The sequence below is a fragment of the Antrostomus carolinensis genome, unplaced genomic scaffold (genome assembly GCF_000700745.2).
Source record: "Antrostomus carolinensis isolate BGI_N321 unplaced genomic scaffold, ASM70074v2 scaffold10276, whole genome shotgun sequence".
NCBI classification, from domain to species: Eukaryota; Metazoa; Chordata; class Aves; order Caprimulgiformes; family Caprimulgidae; genus Antrostomus; species Antrostomus carolinensis.
Genome location: NW_010323925.1, coordinates 5217 through 26676, shown reverse-complemented (window position 1 = coordinate 26676; position 21460 = coordinate 5217). Strand labels below are relative to the sequence as shown.

Genomic DNA, 21460 nt, shown 5'->3' with positions numbered 1-21460 from the left:
CTGAACCTAGAAGCTGGAGATACTTCAGTGAGGCCTGAGCTGGGTATAAGAAAACATGTCCTTGGTCTGGGACTCTGCAAGTCCTCTCTTGGCTTTCTTCTGCAGCTAAATGTTCCCCCTAGAGAGTAAAAATTCAGCTTTAGCTGATTGCAGAAAGGTGCTGCAAGACTTGAAGGATTTTCCAAACTCTTAGAAATGAGATAAGAGAAGCAAAATGAGGAAGATGAGTGAGAAAACTGTACAATGGGAAGGACTCTATTGTTAGAAACCTTTCATTATTGCAAAGATAAGATTTGCCAAGCCACAGCATAGATCACCAGTTAACCAGCTTCTGCATAAACTAAACTGACTTTCATGTCTTACTACTGAGGAGGTGTATCAATGGAAACTTGTTCAACAAGAGTCCCTTTAAACTTGCCCCATCAAAAACTGTCTGATCAAAAGAATTTTACGTGAAGCAGGGAGACCTTTTCAATCCTAGAAATATTCTGATCTGTTGCTTTAGCAGTATGAGAAATAACAGACTCTGAAGACTCAGCAATTACTTTGTCCAACTAAACTAATTTTTACATCATTTGTATTCTATGCTGTCCTTTGATCATTTATTCTGCAATGCATGGTTATAGATTTAAATATTGTTTCTCCTTTTATCTATTTTCTGTGGTATTTCAACTAGTGCAAATCAAAGAAAAATAACCTTGGAACTTTTGTTGACCTGACTGCAAACAGTTTCCACCTTTTTCTTCTTCCCCCACCCCCAAAAACTGCCACGAAGTCACTTATCAGGCTTTTGTAGCTGATTTTTCCTTTGTGGCTTTTTAATTGTTCAAGTGCAGCTGTGTTTTCATTTTACTGTTAATATTTTTTTTTCTTTTCCCTTGGGAACCATCTTTTTTCACTAAACCAAGTTTGATGACCAACTTCTCTGCTATGTTGTGGTGAAAGAGCTGGTGATGAAGGCTGTTTGTTATACGGTCTATAGTTGTGTTCTCTACTTCATTCTAGAGACCTTATAATGTTGTTCATATTGTTTTGGGCTTGTTGAGGTATTTTTTAATCTGTACAGTATGCTTTCACCTTTCAAAACTACTTATTGTCCAAAGGTGGATGAGAAAGGTTTGCAGATCATAATATCATTGTAATTTTGCCACTTGAACTGTATGACTTTACTCTTTGAAAGAGATACTACTCCTCTTCAAATAGCTGTGTTAAGTATCCCAGTGCATTCAGATGGAAGTTTCAATGTTTAATTAATAGGCACCTTTAAAGTTGCTTTTGCACTCTTGTGTACTTGGAGATTATGCATAAGCAGTTGGGAATTCTGAATTTCTGAATTCTGTCACATTGTCACATTCTGTCTGATTAATGAATAGATATTTACCTATAGGAACACACTGATGAGTAATGTCTCCTACATTCCTTTTCTTTCCCATATTCTCAGTGTTCCCTTTGTTTTTTCTGTTAATCACCCAAATATACATAAATGTGTGATGTGTGATGAACACATTTTGTGTCTTTCTTTAAAGCTACCACAGTGTCACGCTTGGCTATAGTAGTGGCCAGATCTTCACCCATTAACTTCACAGGCAATAAATTCTTTTGTGTCAAGTAGCTGACAAGGGGCAGGAAGTGTTAAAAAGTGTTGGGATGTTCAGGAGGTTCACCATTCTCTGAATTTTAAAGAGTATGTCAACATGGAGCAATGCTGCTTTTGACAGTTTTGTACTCTCTGCATTCTAGTTCAGCACAGTAACACTTGTGTCTAATTGAGTGCTTTGTATTTTAAATGTCCATTAGATGTGTCATCTTAACCCCTGTAAGACTTCAGAACATCTGAGTGAAGCCCAAACTGAATGGCAAGAACATCAGTTGAGGTCAGATAGTTGATGTCCTCAGAATATCCATCTTTGTAAGAGGAGGACTGATATAGACCCCAAAAGTTTACCAATTTCTGTGGTCCTAAATAGTTAGAATGGATCTGCCCAGGTAATCCTGTAAATAATCCTCTAAAATGTTTTCATTTTCCCTCCTCCTTCCTCCATTTGAATATCCCTGGCGATCTGATTTGGAAAAGGTCCTCAACCAATTAACTGGCAGTGGGTATGACCCTGATTAAAGTTCATGGTTTGGTCAAAGCTGGATACATACATATTTCAGTCTTTTCTTAGAGAATGATGGAAGAGAAAGGAGGACATTTGGGACTGATAGAATTTCAGTGCCATAAAGGTGTAGTTGCTCCTATTACAGTCAGCAGAGCTCGTATAATACATGAAAGAGCCTTTAGAGCTCACAATCAGGTATCTTAATATTGAATCCCACCCTGAGTATCTGATTGTTACTGAATTTTATTATTCTTTAGCAATAATAGCTTCTAAAAAATGTTTGGATTTCATTCTAGATACTAATTTGATAACGGTTTTAATGTTAGCTTGTATATACCACTTAATATTATGTCTGCCTCTTCTGCTAACTTTTAATTATTTCTAGCTTTATTTTTATCAACAGTCAATTATTCCCTTTGCTTTTGTCCTTGATCAGTTCATTTATGGCTAACTGCCACTGGCTATGACTTTTTGAGCCAAAAACTGCTTTGTGTCTTGGCAAAGATGCAATGTCTTGGGTATCTCCAAGGTGCCACAGTCACTTAAAGCAGTTTCTGCATTATTTTACTCATGTACTATCCCAACGAAGTAATTCTTGTTTGCTTTGTCAGTTATCCTGATGTTTAGGGAATTAATCTGTGCAGTTTCATCTCACATTTATCTTGTTCTACATGAAGTATAAATTTTGCAGAAAGGAAACACATTAATTTATCTTTGAATGCTCATGGCATTACTCACACTCAGCCAGTACTATATGAAAACAAGGGAGGACAAGGCAAAAGGATGACTGGTGGGGTGTGATGAAGGAATACCACATTATCTTCTCTAAAAGAGACACCAACAAAAATTTCAGTGTTAAATTTGCTAGCATGTAACTGTTTCCTCTTGACACTGTGTACATTAGATGTACTGATGAGATGGTGACCTAATTCTGATGGTTTATGATTTCTTTTGCTCACGCTCTGTTATTGAAATGAATGATTGTTTTGCTCCACTTTGTTTCTGTTCTGTGGGTTCCTGACTTGCTCTGCTTCTCAGATCTTATCTTGAAATAATTATCTTTATAAATTTTGTCCTGCCTGTTAACCATGTGTGCTTATTTACATGGAAAGGCTATTTTATAAATTTTACAGGACTTAAACAGCCTTAATCTTCTAACAATGTGTTTTAAAGTCAACACCAGAATTACATTTCTTACCTAAATCGTATGTTTTACTGCCAACCAGTATGACATTATCTCCTCAAAATGTGGTTTTTCACACAGTTGACAATGAACTGTTTATTAATTCTGTGTCCAAGTTGCCTCATCTGGTTTTAACCTGCTTTCTTCACCTTTAGGTGTTAGGTGATGGACCTGATCAGGAGGCACAGTCACTTTATAATTAGGGTCTTGGTGTGGCGATTTGGGAGGGCTTGTACATCTCTGCTTTTTGGCTCCTAAACAAGGTAGCACAGGAGTGCCCATCACCTGTAAGCCCTTGGGCTTCAGTAACCTCTGATCAGTGAGTCCATATCCATGCCTTCACCTTTCCACCCCCCCCCCCCCCCCCTTTTTTTTTTCCCTTTAAAAAAAACCAAAAACCAAAACAACAAAACATTTTGCAGCTCCTGGTAATGGATACTTTTCTGGAGTTCTGGCTAGGGAAGGCAGTCAGGCAGTCTGGCTGGACCCCTCCTAGCACGCTCTCTGTGCCACGTCTGTCCCTTCCCTTTCATGGTCCTGGGAACCCAGAGACATCCCTCAGCTTCTAGTGCTGTCTACAGTCCCTGCTTAGAGTCTTCCAGATGGTTCATCAACAACCTTTAGACCATGGATTTGCTTGTGATGAAAGAAATAAGAAGCCACACAGTGATCATCTCCCAAGGGAGAGATGTTTCACCACCTTCTCCCATGACTCTTAACCACATCCTTTTTTTCCCCCTTCTTCCTTGATGCTTTAACAATTGCTTTTTTTGGTTTGTTTGTTTTGCTCTTAACTCTGCGATAGAGAACTCGCAGGAAACATGCAAGTAAAACCAAAAGAGATTACAGTTGTAAATACTCAACTTAGTAATGCACTGCTTTGCTTTTTGGTCTACAGTTCTCATGTCTTTTGTGGTTCTCATGTCTTCAGTATTTAAGAACCTCAGATAAATTTATGAATTCATGTGTGTACTGATCTCTGTTCTCTTGTTTAAATAAGCTGCAGTTGACACAGTCAAATGGAGGCAAGTGTTTATGTAAATAGATTTGTGCCTCCCTGGCTGTGAGACGGGATGAGTGCCAGCGCTGCCTCTAATGTGGGACAGCGCAGTCATCAGGGTGCTCTGGCTTGTTCTCAGCTGCCTCCCAGCTGATGGAAAGACCAAATCGTGGAGAGCTTCCAGCCCTGCCTCTCCCACTTCGCTGACACAAAGGCACTCTGCTCTTCAGCCCTCGTTCATGGGGCAGCCCTGGCAGGACCAGCTCAAACAGGCCATGCCATTAGACTTCACACCAGTGGTATTTGTAGGATTTGCCTCCTGTTTTGTAATATCCCATATAAATGTCGGCTGTGCAGTCTGGTCTCATGTTTTTACAGCTGTTTTCTATGAATTTTCTCACGGTTTTATTGATGGGTCATTTTTGTTTGTTATCTGAGCCTCAGTTTGGTTCTATAATATGATATGAGTAACTTTCTGTGGAAGCTGTGATGTACATTTGCTTGAAGCCTGATCCCAGTATCTCCTTTGCTTCCTGTGCTGTTGATCAGCCCCTAAAACAAAAAACTTCAGAACCCTCCCTAAAACTAAGAACTGCTTTCAGTTTAAATCCAAAACACAAAGTTTTTCATAAAGCTATGACCTACTGAATCCTGTTACTTCCTTTTACTCCTTGAATTAAAAGGTCCTGGTGTCTATGTGACTATGTTTTACTATTTGTAATAATAATATAAAATACCAATGACTCTCGTCCATTAGGGAGTATAGACATTTTAGGATTGCCAAGATCTTTCATACATAATGTCACCATCAGAGAATGCTGCTATTGTTTCTTTATCTCTGTACTTCATCTGCTGACTTAACACAGTCCACATTGTAACTCATTTGCTAATAAAGAATTTAGCTCATGTTACTTTCCATCTGAGATACCATGGTGACTTCTAATATAGCAACATATCTGTTTTCAGGTTGCTTTCTTCTCTTTTGGTCAAATCCAATATATCCCATAAGTTTCTTGGTACAAAATGGTACTGTGATAGAGGCAGTAATTCTCCTCCCAAAGTAATTTCTAATGTTTTCACCGAGTCTTTGGACTTAAGATTTATTAATCTTTATGAGTGTTTTTAATATTCTTCACCTTTAGCATTCTAGTGAAGGTGTATTGTATAGTTTATTCAGGCAGCCTGAGTATGCACTAAAGATACTATGGTTGTCTTACTGGTACTTTAGTATGTAGATTGGTTTGGGGTTTTTTTCTTTTAATTCAAGCAAACTTATTATAATGCCCCTAGCAAATTACTTATTCTATAAAAGATAAGGAAATAATGTAAGAATACATAGCATTGCAAAAAGGTGTATGAAATGTTGGTGCTTTTTTTTCTTTCTTTCTTGGGATGCAGAATATATTTGGGAAGTTAAAGCAAGAAGGACGTATAGCCTCTCTTTCTAACTTTACCTTCCTTCTTCTATTGAAAGACTTTGAGCTTCTCTCTTCCCCTCTGAATAGCTACACAGGTATCACATCAAATCTGTTAGTTCATCTAACATTCACATATTTCAGTGTAAAAACTTTCTTCTTGGATTTAGGGAGTGTCATTTGATGCAGGAAAGGTGCTTGTTATACATCATAGAGGACGTATTACAACATAAGATAGCTGCTGTCTGGCAGAGATGAGTCTTTATACTGCTATTTGAACAACAGTGCAATAACATCCTTTGGTAGGAACCCTGTAAAAATCCCTCCCCTGCATGGCAAGCACTGAAGTCCTTCAGTGAAGCAGTGGGACTGTGTTGAGGTTTGGCATACCGAAAGGGGCACACCTTTAGTTTGCTGATTCTTCTCAGCCCTTTTCATTGGGCAAATTAATTTTTAGTAATGCTAAAAGAGCAAGACAGTGGACTTAGAAGACAAATACGAATGTGACTGAAGGTGATGTTTCTACTTAAAAGACTCAGACCTTCATACACGGAACCCCAGAGCTCATTCAGATTCTTTTTTGTATGTAGTATTTTAAATTTTTCCTTTTCCTATAAGAATAAGGGAAAGATCAGGGAGCTGTGTGCTGTGTTATTGCCATAGGATTACGGAGATGCAAGCAGACCAGAGCAGTTTCTGATTTATGCTGCCTTGTGTTGGTCCCCTACGGCTCATTTCCTAGCAGCAGATAGCCAGAGTACAAAAGCTTGCTAAGGCGTGGCTGGAAATGGAAACGTCAGAAGATGGGCTCTGCCCTTCTGGAAGATCTTTTAGTCAGAGCAGCTCTGCACTGACAGGTCCATCCGCTTTGCTTCTCTCCAGTGTCAGGAGGGAGACAAGACAGAAAACCACACAAATCCAGAATTGAGACTTCTGCATTTTGGCTCCATCCTCTTCTCTCTGCTGACTGACAAAAGCTCCGCGATTTCCTATTCCGGCTCTAGGCATTCAGAGGCGGGTGTCTGGAAGCTTGTACTAAATGGGCTGGCAACCCCTTAGTTTGAGGTTAAGCCTGCACAAAACTGAATTGTTCCTTCCTTCCTTCCTGCAAAGTCATTGCTTGCCCTGTTGGCAGGGCACGGGGGAAAGCTGGCCATGCTCTTGCTGCCGCCTCTCTGCTTTGTGAAGAGCAAACTTAAGAATTTACCAATTTGGTGACAAAGAATACTGTCTTAAGTGCTGTCCTCTAAATTGTTGGAGTTTTGTAACCAAATCAACAGGCTGGTCTTGAAATCTCAGCCACAGTTTTTAGGGATGTTATGTAGCTCCTTTAGGATCACTGAATTAACAATCAAAATACATTTCTGACAGTCTATTTTAAAATATATATTTAAAAAATCCCCTAACCATAGAGTTTCTTTTATAAGCATTTTCCAAGGAAAAATCTCTATGTACATAGCTGTTGTTATTTTTGCTAAGCCACAGAATTTAGTATTTCATTCTTAGTTAATATGCTAGAAAAATATTTACTTGGAGACATAATTCATTCTGACTAATGGGATCAAGCTAATTCAGACCAAAGCTGAATAAAGAAATAAATGTAAGATTGTTTGGGGTTTGGTTTTGTTTTCTGTTTTTTGGTTTGTTGGTTGGGTTTTGTTTTGTTTTGTTACGTTTTTTTAGAATGGTAGAATGCCCTGTGTGAAATTAAGGACAGATAGAAATTAAGATAGGGCAGAAGTGAATCTAAACTAAGCTGACCCATCTGGCTAGCGCTAGTCTCACTAGCCAGTGGCCTGGAAAGAATTGCAGTGGATCACATCCAGCTTACTTTTTTGAGTACTCCTTTGTAGCTAATTAAATGAGAAATGACCATCAAAGTTAGGAGGAAATTAGGCTTTGTTGCCTTGGTGTTTTAACAGCTCTGCCATTATCTTAATTTTACAATGTTGAAGTTCCTCCTCGAAAGCCAATCAAGTCTAAAGCTGTATAAAGAAGTAACTGTTTCATGCAGGATTTTGGTTGTTTGATTAAAAATTAAAATGAAAGAATATCAACATTTTTATCCATTAAGATGTCATTCTGGCCTCTTAGCTGTTGTGCACTGTGGGAAAAAAACAGAGGTCACCTTTCCTGAGAGAGCTGCCCAGATCTGTAGATCCTGGAGGAGCTCAGAGGTACCAGCCTGCCACAGCTTGAAGGTGAGCTGGTCATAGCTCTTAGAGGTGATTTCTTTTTTCTTGTCTGCCTAGGGCAGTCTCCTGGAGGCTGGATTTTAAGACTAGATTGAAAACTAGCTTCCTCAATAGCAGCCTGATAAGCTATTAAGGAACCAACTGAAGCAGCAGCATGGGATCAGATGGTGGCCCATGGCACCCATTCCCAGCTCCCCAGGAGACCCGCCTCCGAGTCCAGCTTTGTCAAGCAATTCAATTTCAACCGAGCTGATTAGAATGAAAAGTAGCTTTTATTTTAGTATTTTTGAGTTATTCTTAGCATCAAACTTTTGTCCTGGAAGTCATGAATGCATTTTTTCCTTTGGTGACTAAAAAGAATTTCACTCAAAAAATGTTAAGGAGAATTCCTGCTTTAAAATGAGATGGGTCTAAGCTGTGTGTGTAGACTGTGGGGACATCTGCTGGGGTGTTGGGAAGTGGCAGACTTCTCAATTTATATTGACAGTGGAATGGTCTGAGCGTGAGAATGCCAAAAATTGTTAATATTGCAGCATTCTCTTGAGGCTGAGATTTTCACATTTTACCTGCAAAGGAAACCAGGTGCCCATATCACAGAATTTCCGTGCTAATCGCTCTAGGAAGAACACTTGAGACCCGTATAAGCACATCCAGACATAACCCTCTTAATTTAAAATCTCTGTATTTTGGTCTTGTAAAAAAATCTGTAGAAGACGAGAAATCTCTGGAAATTCCTTGTACTCCTGGGTGAGCCAAGAGAAGCTGGCATCCTGTGGGGCTGACCAGCTCAGTCAGCCCCGACCGCATAACAGCCTCTGCAGCTTCCTGTGGTACCCTTGGGATGGAAATGCTTTTCTTGCAGCTGGAAATGAAAAATGGCCTTTCCCTCCTGGCTACCAGCTCTTGCAGTGGCCGTCAGAGGACCAGCAGAGGAGCTTCTGTGATGGGACTGGCACAGCCACATGTTGCCACATCGCAGTATTGTGGTCTGAAATGTAGCAGCGGATTTCTTGGTTTTGTTAAAACTAAGCAAAAATGCCATTAAAAACTAATGCCAGCTTGAATCTGGTAGTATACATAGCCCTAAATTGAGCCAAAATTGTCAAATTCATAGAGTTTGGTGGAATTGTGGAAGGAATTCTGTTCCAATACTTCAGTATAGTCTTCATTAACTTGATAAGATTAAGGAAACTTTCATCTTGTCAGTTGGAAAAGATGTGGCTGTGGAGATGATATATCTCTGTTCTGGCTATTTGATCAAAATTGCATCTAGCATTCCATTTTCCTTGTGTACTTCCCTATATATCTGTGTAATCTGCTTCTTGCTCTCTGAAATTGTAAGATGTTTGAGGGGCTTGCACCATCTTCTAGATTTGTGTTTGAAAAATGCTTTTGTAGTGATGTTTTCTGCAGGCAGGAGAATAAAACGAGGGGTGGAGGTGTATGCATTTTAAACTCTTCTGCTGAAATTTTCAGATGCTCGTGTACAGACAGAGGTCCATGTATTTGGACAACTAATATAACTTTAGTGAATTCTGACTCCTCCTTGCCTTGCACTCCACGTTACTTATACTGAGCTCAAATCCTGTTAGCAGCCCAGTCAATGTCAATGATCCTCTATATCCCTTTTTCCTGCATCTGTTGTATTCCATTTGGGAACCTTGTTGGGCATCAGTGGGTGGAAACTGCCAGTATAGATCAGGGTGAAGGTTGTTTCACAGCTGAGTCAATTTTGTTAATGCAAAAATGGTGCGCCAGACATCTGGTTAGAATTATTTTTATTCCATCCTTAAGAATAAATGAGTTAATTACGAAAAATATAGAACAAAATATAGGCTCCCTATAGTCTATATTCACCCCCCATATAGTCTCTCTACTTTTAGATAAGAGCAAAGCTGAAAAATCTATGAGAAACCATTTTTGTTTTGCTAAGTTACGAATTCCCCCCCCACCCTGGCACATCTGTACTGTTTGCTATATAAATATATTTATGCTTTATCATTGTTAATTTTAAGTGTTTGATTAAATGTTATCAGGTAAAACAGCTTTAAGAATACTTCAAAGAATAAATTAATGATGCTTTCTTATAATTTTTAATACAGTGTGTTCTACAGCTGCTATGAATTTAAAGTAAAAATATTGAATTTAATTTACCTACTGCTCAGAGAAATAGATTAGTCCCAAATTATCCTAAGTGTGTTAGGTGTACACAGTGTAACTTTGTCTAATATGGTATTTGGTGATAGACGCAAAAGTAGGAATGAAAATAGGACATGTTAAACCAGATACTTTGTAAACTGATTATCCCAGGATATTAGGTTCCATTCAACTTATAATAAATACCTTTTTCTTTTTTTCCTTACTCAGGGGCGTGCCTCATTAACATCTGAGAAACAGCGTTTTGCCCATGAACATGGTGAAATGAAAAATCTAGAAGATATTGTTAACGATATAAAACCATCTGTGCTAATAGGTAATTTCTTTTACTTTAAAGCAGTGACCTTATTCTTTGTTGGAAAAAAATAAATGGGGATGTGTCTTTGTCTGAAGACAAGATCAAGTTCCTCTGAACAGAGTTTACCTTTGTGTGTTTTTAGAAAACACTAGGTGCATAATGGACTCTATTAAGCAACTGAACAAATAGTAACTATACAAGCATGTAACACTGCTTTCACTCCAAGCCATCCATTTTACAGGGGGAATAATCTGAGTTGGTTTAAACATCTGATAGAGAACGTTGTCACCTTCCTAAATTACTTCTGATTTAATTTGGCTGACGTAATACAAAGAATCTCAAACTTAGACTGAGAAAACTGAGCTAAGCACATGTAAAGCTGTGCAAATAAATATGAGCATGCTGTAGCTGAATCTTCTTCTCCCTCATATTTATGTCCTTAGCCGTCAGTCCTTAGTGCAGACCAACGCAGATGTTATAAAGACTTTTTCTTTTATAAAAGCTGCAGGATTTGGGATCTCAGTAAAGGATTGCTCAGCTCTCTGCAGTTTGGTTATTATATTTCAGTGACAGTTTCAGGAATGTACTGCAAGGAGTCTTAAATATTTTTTTTTCATATGTAAGACTTGAAAATTCATCTATCTGGCTAGTAAAATCAGTCATTAGATGTGGAAAATCTGAAATGCCACAGTGAAAATTACCCTACATTTTAAGAGCTACCTTTTTGACTATGCCTAGACCTTACTGAACATGGTCCTTGTTCAGTAAAATCTGCTTTTGACAATGATCATGAATGAGGTAAATAAAGCTTATATCTTTCTATGCTCTATAAAGTTATGACTGCAAGACAAAGACCAAGTAGTCTAGAGAATTTATTTAGTAGAATACAAGGCTGAAAAAGCTAGTGGAACAGAAAAATAGATTGAATGATCTGTGATATTTATCTAGATAAAGGTGTGTGGATGCTTAGGAAATGTTTGCTGTCATGAAATATTGATGTTTACTGTGTGTCATTTTTTTCATATAAGTCTATGCAGTGTTTTCCCTCAAGGTCACTTTCTCTTATCCCTACTGCATAATGAAGGCTCTTCCAACAGAAACAGCAATGAAAATTAATATTGTGATTTTTTTTAGGTTTGAAGGACATCTTCGTGTGGGCAGCGGGAATCATGGGGAAATAGGCTGATAATCCTTCTCCCAATGTCTTACTCAACTCTGTCTCAGTGAATCCTCATATACATTTCATCGCCTGCGATGGCTCAAGAAAAAGTTTAGTTTAGCTTAACCAAATATAAGAAATTGCAATTTTAAGACCCTCTGCTGGCCTGAGTTTGAATCTCTTTCTATTCCCCCAAGACTGGGAACAACAGCTTTTTTCCTGCTCTTGAAACTCAAATGCTGTGTGGAAAGCAGAGCAGGGAGCCAGGCACTGGCTGTGAGCAAGAAGGAGGCTACCTTCTCTACAAACCAAGTGATAGGGCCTCCCTGGACATAAAGATCCTTAGGTTTACTCCAAGGTCTATTCATCTGTTTTTCACTGAAGGTGTGGAGTGCAAGGACCTCATTCTTTGATTCCCAACTCTGGTAGGTTAGGCAGAAATATAGGTGTATTGACATCTCAAAAAACCCCACACTTTCCCCTTTTTTTTTTGTTGTGAGTACAGTATGGAGAACAGAAAAGCATCTCTGCTGGGATGGAAAGGGAGGCTTTAAAAAAAATTGTTACTGTCAGAGAAGCCTTAGACTCAAAATTGTGATTATTCATCAGCTGAGGCTGGAGATGGCAGAATGATCAGCTGTAGAAGGCAGAGACTTTACTCATCATGTCAGAAAAAAATTGAAATCTGACACATTGGATTTGGGAGGAACCATCCAGTCTGTTGCAGGAGACTTTAGGAGACAGAGTTGTACCTTTCTGCTCCTTATTGGACTTACCTGCAGGTTCAGTGATACATTTCTATTTTATATAAAGGGCCTGAAAAAAGTGAAGTGAGAAATTCACCAAGCAGTACAGGGGTGAATAGGTTCTGCCTTATGTTAGGGATAATACTGAAGTTTCACTGTTGCTAAATCTTTTATAAAAACCTTCATTTTAACCACATGTTAGGAAAAAGGTTGAACTCCATTTTAGAGAAGGAAGTATGCAGTAAAAGGAGCTCTGTTCTTTTAAAAGTGGCATGCATGTCTTTCCTTGAACTAATTGCATTTGTCTGCTTGTTATGTGTGTGTTTTTCTTCTTTAGGAGTTGCTGCAGTTGGTGGTGCTTTTACTAAACAAATTCTTCAGGATATGGCTGCTTTAAACAAACGTCCTATTATTTTTGCTCTCAGCAATCCTACCAGCAAAGCAGAGTGCACTGCTGAGCAGTGCTACAAATATACAGAGGTAACCAAAGATTAATATCTCTCCTGTATACATAGTGAAAAGTAAATCTGAAATTAAATTCAAAATGGGAGGAAGACAGAGGGTGGAGTAGCAAGTACTAATGATGTCTCTGAGTGTAGCTAAAATGAGTTAAATTAAGTAATAGGTTTTTACATTTTATCAAGACATTTTAACTCATTTTTATGAGGGTACAGGCTTGTACCCTCATAAAAACATTTAGTAGCTTTTATTGGTGTCAGGCAAGACTCCTTGTCTTTATTAGAACTGAAGCATCAGTAACTGTCAATCATTAAAGCTTTATGCCTGTTTTTTAAATGTACCACTTTGTATAATATATACACACAGCAGCATGCTTTTCATTTGAGATTTTATAAATACTCTTTAGGGTAAGAAAATACTTCAATACAGGAAATAGACTCTTTAAAATAATTCTTAATAAAGAACTAGGGTAATTGACTCCTTTTACAAAGATTTCTATTATGGAAACATAGGTGAAAATTAAGAGAACGGTACTTGCTTGTTTATTATTGTTATATAGAAGTGCTAATAAACACGTTATCCTGTAATTCAGTCTAGAATTTGAAATGTATAATTACTTGACTGTATGTGTTTCATAGTGGATTGTGTTTGGATTTCTTGTCAAATACAGGGCAGTTTGAATGACAGTTTCACAGTGTTTAAAAGACAAATTTAGCATGGCCGTTCCCCAGCGCACAGTACACAATTACAGCGCAGTGCGACAGCCAGGAGAGTGGCTATAGTTATAGTGGGTAATGACATCTGGTAGGCAGAGCAAAAGATGCACTGAAATATTTGATCTGTCACCAAAACATATAATAAGCCGTCCGTGATAATACTGCATGACACCAAACCAAACCAAATATTCTCCTGAAGATCTGAACAGCAGCACTGGCGTGTTTGAAAATGCACGTTTCCAGTTCTCTAAAACAGGCATAGATATTTCTGATACAAAGTGCCTCCCTCTGAAGTATTTAACAGTGACATTTATCACTTCAGCAGTGCTAGCATAAATAAAGGCTGGCTTTTCTTCCCCACCTACATTTACTGATTAAATTCGAGGGTGCTTCCTCCCCAGCAAGGCAAGAGCCAGGGGCCTGTGGGCTGAGGACATAGAGCCTGTGCAATGTCACCCCTTTCGTTAGTCCAAAACTGCATTGCCTGCTGTAAAAATTACTTCTCTCTCCCTGTGTATCAGGAATGATCTGGGGAGAACCTGGATAGTAGTGCTGCAGGTGAGTCCCCTCTGAGGTGCCTCTTCTGCTGCCCTTGAACAGCACTTGATGGTGCTGGTATCTGCTCCCATCAGGGTGTTCCTCATCCCGGGGGAACAGTGAGACGCCATCAGACTTGCTGCTCCCTGACAGCCCATCTCTCGGTACTCCAGTGGTATCACAGCTCTGAACGGGCGTGCTACTGAATGGCACCAGGCCTAATATTCCTCTTACCTAATGTTAAGCTCTTAGCAACACAAGTCCTGTCGCCACATCTGGGCCACCCCACAGGCTTCCGTCCCTCCCCACAGCTACCTGATGTGTGCTGTGTGCCAGCATGGAGCTACACCTGTGTTTGGGTCCTGGGAAGAGATACGGAGGTCCCATGGGAACTACAACATAAGCTGATTTAGAGCCAGGTCTCTCGTCCTCAGGATGTGTTATGGTGTAACTGGGATCTGTACAGCTAAATTCTCTAATTCTCCAAAACAGGCTGGCTCTTCCGTGCTGCCTACTGGCACCAGTCTGGGCATGGTGCCCAGGGCCTGTCAGCCACAGTGCTACTTGGCACTGCCCAAAAATCTGCTGGGAAACGTCATAGTGGTTTATCGGTATTGGATGATCACACGCTGGTGCCTGAGTTGGTGCCTTCACCCTGCTCAGTATATTACAATGAGGGGAGACACAAGGTCCTGGCAGAGGAGGTCCCATCACCAACTTGTGCTGTAGGTTGCACCATGGGATGATGTTCCTGGGAGAGAGCTTGCACCTGTTGTTCTGTTGAGCTGTGGAGTGGGCACAGGCACCTGACTTGGGAAGGTTGGGATGAACAGAGAGCTCTGCCTGCCCACAGCTCCTCAGAAATCGCCACATCCAAAAGTGCAACATTTAGTGGCCTTAGTGCCATTTTTGTGGGTGATCTGCTGTTGGGAAAAAAATCCAGCAGCATCACCCCTCGTTACCATAACAATACTGTCCAGTTTGTTTCATTACAGCTCCAGGTGTATACCTTCTACCTTCTTCCCCTGAACCCTTCTTCTGGCATGGATGCACAACGTGAATAACGAGTGCTGGCTTTCAGTTCCTCCTCTACATTGTGCTGATAGTTCTTACTTGAATAAGGCAGCTGTTACTCTCTGGCATCAGGTAGTCACAGAGAATCACCAGTGATCTCTAGGATCGTCATCCTGATGTTCGTGAAACGTTTTCAGTCAAACAGTTCTAACGCCCTCTCGGAAGAGATCCTAAATAGCTACAACCCAGCTCCCATGTGGTAGATATTTAAAAGGATAAAGTCTGAAATATTTCAACAGTATCCTCTGAACTAACATGCTTTCATTGGCTTTGTTGTTACAATTTAGGGACGAGGCATTTTTGCCAGTGGAAGTCCTTTTGATCCTGTCACTCTTCCAAGTGGACAAACTCTCTATCCTGGACAGGGTAACAATTCCTATGTGTTCCCAGGAGTTGCCCTTGGAGTTATTTCATGTGGACTGAAACATATTGGCGAGGATGTGTTCCTCACAACAGCTGAGGTATCGTATTAAAAATTATTTAAAGTCCTTAATTTAGTAACTTGGCAATAATGAACAATTAAACAGAAAGAGTTAAACATTATCTTTTAAATTAAAAAAATAGTGCTGCTTTCTGTGTAAGGTCTTTATTTGCAAGATATGTTGTTCTTTATAAATTCTATTTGAACACGTTACTTTTAAAAAGTTAATACTTGGTCCAAAGGTCATCTGACATAAACTTCACCTTCTGTTGGCAAGGCAAAAAGAGAAAGACCTCAGTACTGTATTATCACAGGTGAATGCATGTGTGTACAGTGTGCACATAGGTTTGATTTTAGATTGAAAGGAACTATATTTTGATGTTGGTAGCTTTTGGACTGACTTTTGTGGGTGTTTCGCTTGCAAAAAAGCGATTTGATTTTCTTTTAGCTTTTTACCTTTTTGCTCTTTTTGAGTAGAGCTGTTGGCATAATTTTTTGTGGACCTTCCTTGTCAACAGCTGGTGAAAGTGCTCCATTGCCTTGCGGTTTCTTGCACCACAGTTCGATACAATTGCCATGTTATTCTTCCCATTTTATTTTTTATCCTTTTCTGCATTGGTTCTTTTCTTTCTCCAAACAAGTTTTTTATTGTCTTTGTTCTGACATTACCTAGCCTGTGATCTCTCCTCCTTTATCTCCACTCAGTGGGCAAAAGATGAACAGAGAGCAAACATTTTTGGTTCTAGGAGTCATTCACCACCTACTTCCAGTGTTTGTTCAAAATCTGACATCCACTGTCTTACTGTAGGACATCATAAATGCACAGGATTGTATCATCAACACATGTAGAAGAATCTGGCCTTTATTATTTTAGAATCCTTTATTCAAACAAAATAAATTATCAGAAGTGGTTTAAATCAAATGCTTAATAATTTTTTATTTTTTTTTACAAAAAATCTCCGAAAATAAGAAGTCGATCTTTCTGTAGCTTTTTCTTACAGCTGTTTCTTACTTAAGAAAATTGTAACTTTCTGTGCTTTTCTGGGTCCAGCATCTTTTCTCCTCATCTGCTATAGCATCATTGCACCCTTACCACTCCTGCCTCGCACCATTTCCTTCTCCTCCTCTTCCTGCTGTCTTGGAGTTCCTGTCTCCTCTATTGTCTCTGTTGGCTCTGCTCTCGCCTGGCACCAAGATCAATACAGGACTCAGCTCCCTTCTATCCAGAGTGATGGGGGTTATCCCTGCTCAAACTCCTGGCTACTCAGCTCCCAGGGATGTGTTCCAAAGCTCATCCTGCTCAGAGAGAGCCAGGTTCAGTGACCAGAAAGCCCTAAGCAGTGTGTGATGGTCTGACCATGTCCATGCAAAGTCATTAAAAGCTTGATGCTTTTTGTTTGTTTTTTTTAAAGGGTACAGAAATAAGGAAGAAGGCTGGCCTCAGTTTACCAGGTTAACTCTAACTGACCTTGATTCACTTCAGTGGTTATTTCTACCCAGTCCAGTACCAATTACAATCTATAGAACTTCATGAAAGTGCAGCATCCCAGCCTTCAAAGAGGCTATGTAAGCACACTTGGGAATACATGGGTAGTGTAGGTAGCACACAGAGGAAGCCTCAAAGCAATGAAATCAGCAACTATTATGGAACAATAGGGAAAAAAAAAAAAAGAGGGGGGAAAAAAAAGCTGCACCATTTAGCAGAAGTGAGAATGCCTGACTCAACTCTTGAGCTTCTCTAAGGGATACTGCATTCCAGATTCTTGCTCTTCATGGATTAAAGGGAAGAAAATGGTCCTTTTCTATCAGTGGGAGGCGACTGATAGGCAACGTGATCCTACGACTGCAGTATGTGATATGAAGCTTTCTTAGAGGGTGGGCACTTGCATGCTGCCCTTGTTGGATTTCTGAAGGGGTTTTTTAAGGTGCATACTATGGCATCTTTAAAAAAGTTTGCCAGCAGCTTTCCCTCTATAAGAAAGACATTCACAATTTCCATCTTTAAAATTAGTAAAAAGCCCAGACTGTCTCCACTGGCTTTAACCATCTTAGGAAGGCAATGATCCATCTCATAAGTCTTTGGATAATTATATCCTCCCTCTAAATCCTTCCCCTGTAATTTCAGTTGGATATGGTGATCCTTGCTTGCTGGTCTAAGCTCCTGTGTTAAACATTTGTCTTATTTCATTCTAGAAGTTGCTTCATTTTGGTTTGGGTGAAATTATTCCTATATATAGAGTGCTGATGGTTGAAAGGTTGCACATATGTGGATTGAACTGTTTCAAGTGGCAGTCTACTAAGTCAGAAAAAAAATCTGTTCTGAACAAAGAAATTTGACTGAACAAAAAACCGTAACAGTCAGGGAAGTAACATGGTATCAGAAATTGTGAGGAAGCTTTTAAATTCTCTCTTGAGTTAGAAGCTCTCTCCTAACTCTTATTTTTTGGTAAAGGTTTTGCTACACAATTGCTGCCTTTTAGCAAAATCCCCAGAAAAGTCTGACATGTGAAAATGTATATTTTTTTCTTGCACAGAAAGTCTCTGTTGGCCACAAGATCAATGGGTAGCTTCTCCCCCTACAGCTGGGGCTAAGAGCAGTCACCGCTGGTCTCCACACTCCTGTGAGAGGCAGTGTGGGCTCGGGTGGGCTGCAGCCGGTGACTGGGCAAGGTGACAAGTGATGGATCTTAGAGGAGTCTTTGCCAGAAGAGGTGTCAGGGGTGTGAAGGCCGGGAGGGCTGCCTAGGCCCTTAGCTGAAATTACAGTACAAAGCAAAAGCAAGAGTGCTTTTTATTTTGTTTTCTTCCCTTTTTTAATGGAAGGATGAAATCAAAATAGTTCCATGTGGGTTTTAGAATAGTGGTTAGTATTCTCCATTTGAAATGGAAACACCCATGATGCTGCAAAATTTAAAGCACCAAAACTGTGCATTTTAGAGAGAGGGACCTTCTCAGATTGTAGCAGTAGCTTACCTGAAAAAATAAAGTATAAAAAATAGGCAGCCCAGGCTGCATGGGGCTTCTTGCTTTGCCTCCTCTCCAATTAAATCTGATAAAAATCACAAGCAGCTTATTGTAGCTACAACAAATTCTATTTTCAGTGTTCTTTTCTTCCTGCCAAGTAAAATAGAATGTAACTTTGATTTTGGATGGTAAATCTAAGGTACTGTAAGCTGTAATACCTCTTAACTGCAGGCAATTGCTCTGTGATGACAAGGGACATTACCTATTCTTCTAAGTCCTACCAAACACAACAAAAGAGACAGAGAATTATGAACTAATGAAATATTCTTGGCATGTGTGACCTATGGTTAGGTGACTTCAGAAATATTCCCGTTAAATCCTTTCATTATAGAGAATACGTCCTACAAAAACCAAGATGCCTCCACTTGCTTTATGCCATTTGTCATGTCTTGGCTGCCTTTCATTTCGGTTCTGCAATAAGGCTTAGCTAATTTCTCTATTAAAAACTTGAATTAATTAAAATTTAATACATGAAAATAGTCGCACTGGGTCAGACCTAAGATCCAGGCAGCCCAGTATTTTCCTGTGAAAGTAATCAGTAGCAGAAGCTGCGGAAAAGAGGATAAATAAGGGGAAAAGACAGTGATCCTCCTGCTGATTTGAAATGGCTTCTCAGCTTCTGGCAGCCTGTACTGTATGGCCTCCCTGCACTGGAATTTTTATCCCTGCATGGATTTCTTTCATAAATGAGCCTACTGTCTTTTTAAACTTGTTTATAGATTTGAACATCTTTTGTCAATAAGTATCATAATTTAATTCTGAATTCTGTGGAAAAAGAAACTCTCCTTTTATGATTCGCTGCTGTCTGATGACTTGGGTTCCCTCTAGTGCTGTGAGAAATGTTCCACCTTCAGTTGTCTTTTGTCTTTTCTTTCAGTCTTCTCTTTTTTCCTCCCAAGTCTATTTTTTTATAACTTTTTTATCATCCTTTTTATTCTTTGTACCCCTTATGATTCTACCTCATTGTTGTTCGAAGTGGGTGGAGCAAGGATGCACACTGTTCAAAGCAGTGTTGCACTGCGGATTTGTACATTGGCGTAATTACATTTTCTGTGTCGCTTCTTATTTTCTTAATAATTCCAAATGTTGAGTCATCATTTTTGCCCCTGCCACTGAACTGATATTCTCAAGGAGCATTTTTCAGAGACCGCATGAAGAAGGTGTCATTCTTTTTGAAAATGTCCATTCTATGTTTTTGCATAGTTTTTAATGCTGTTACAGAAGGAACACAGCATGGCATCTATATAGGTATCTGTAGTTAAGCTTTCTATCTCTCCCACTTTGAGCTCTGCCCGAATGTTTTGTGGCTTGCTTTGTATCAACCCCATCACCAAACCGAAGTACTCTGCTCCTGAACCCTTCTTTCAGTGATGCATTACACTAACAGCAACTCGCTGTTCATTTCTTCAGATTTCATCTTCACCTGCCGAGCCCCACTGAACTGTTAACAGCAAAGCTCTCGTGATGTAACCTCCTCTTTACATATTCAAACACTAATCTTGTTTTATCAAAGGGCTGTGTGTCATTTTAAAATAACCTAGTTGTTGTCCTGGAAAGAAAACTAGATTTTACGCTGCCTTAGCTCCCCCTACTGGGTTTTTATCTCTGCTGTATTTCCCAATAGCAGATTAAAATGTAAATAATCATTTTCCTTGACTCGTTACACTCAAAAAGAGTATAATCTCTTATTGCTCTTGCTAGCATTTTCACTCTGAATGGAAAAACTTACTACACCTAACAGCATGCTGGGTAGATTGCAGAAGAGAACATTGGTTTTGAACCTGGAGTTACTATAGTGTTTGCTTTTAAAATCATACTATTTACCTACTTCTGCATCTCTTCTGACGTGGTACTCATTGTTTGCAAGCAGTGTACACAGAGTCCTGTTTCCCACACGCAACAGGAACTGTAAGAAGCAGTTTGTGCTCCGTTTCAAGTATCTTCCCAGTTTGTTCCCTCAAAAGTGTACTTACTTTCTCTTTGGGCTATGTTATCAGTTTCATTTCACAGTGTTTCCTGGACTTTATTGGTGTTTTTAGAACCTCTTGATGGGTCATACACAGCTCCACCAGAAGCTGTCCAGACCAGAGTTTTCCTTACATCTGCAGAGTACCCCTGCAAGTCACATGGTGCAGTAGTTTCCCCAAAGTCTTGGATCAGTCAGTGATTTGGTTCTAACCTTTTGTTGTCTAAGCTGTTATTGCACAAAAATCTATCATTTCTCCTGGCAGGAACACTAGAGGTGTCTCTATGTTACTCTTCTATTTTGCATCAGAATGGTCTCCTTGAGCACATCTCCCCGGTGTCCCTACATAGTCCACCCTGGTCCACAGTGTGGCATGGTCTTGGGAGGAGAGGGGGACTGATTTCCTTTGGGGTGAAACTAAATGGAAGGATGATGCACTCCAGGAGCAAGCCTAGTGTACTAAGTACCAGTGGAAACTGCTTATAAACTGTAACAGATTTAAAAAGTATGAGCTTGCACTGAACAAAGAACCTCCTTTCCTTGTGAGTGTTACATGTTCCCAGCAGTTCAAAGGGCAAGTGACATCCCCTCCCCGGAGCCATTTCCTTTCTGTCCCAAAGCAAGATAAATTTGAAATTTGGATTCTGCTGATGCAAATCTCTCTTATATTTTTTTAATAATTTGTTTTGAGAATTGTAGTAGAGAATGTTAGTGAGGGTAGCTATGAAAAACTGCATAGTCAGAATATTTTTAATATATTAATTTTGTGCTTAGTTTGCTTAGAAGATACTTAGATTTGGGTCTAACTAGCAGCTCCCCAGAAGGTACAAAGGGTGGGCAGTTAAAAAAAATGAAACCTTAAAGTCCACTGAAGAGATTACAAAGTAGAAGACAGGTTAGCAAACTGGCAGCAGCTGATTCTCAGGCTCAGCAAATCCCAGCCTGGATCACCCTGAATCTGTTTTCTATTTCAAATCCCCAAAGGACCAACACATTTTAACTAATGAC

General features: G+C 39.5%; 1 protein-coding gene across 1 annotated transcript in view; it reads left to right on the top strand.

The window, feature by feature from the left end:
* The window catches only part of LOC104527127 (NADP-dependent malic enzyme), a gene marked incomplete at its 5' end in the record, with an annotated part of 38832 nt that overhangs the window by 13228 nt on the left and 4144 nt on the right, over positions 1 to 21460 (top strand). The window contains 3 exons of the mRNA XM_010170750.1: positions 10263 to 10368; positions 12593 to 12735; positions 15329 to 15502. Of these exons, the coding sequence (XP_010169052.1) occupies positions 10263 to 10368; positions 12593 to 12735; positions 15329 to 15502 (423 nt within the window). The remainder of the gene's footprint in view (positions 1 to 10262; positions 10369 to 12592; positions 12736 to 15328; positions 15503 to 21460) is intronic.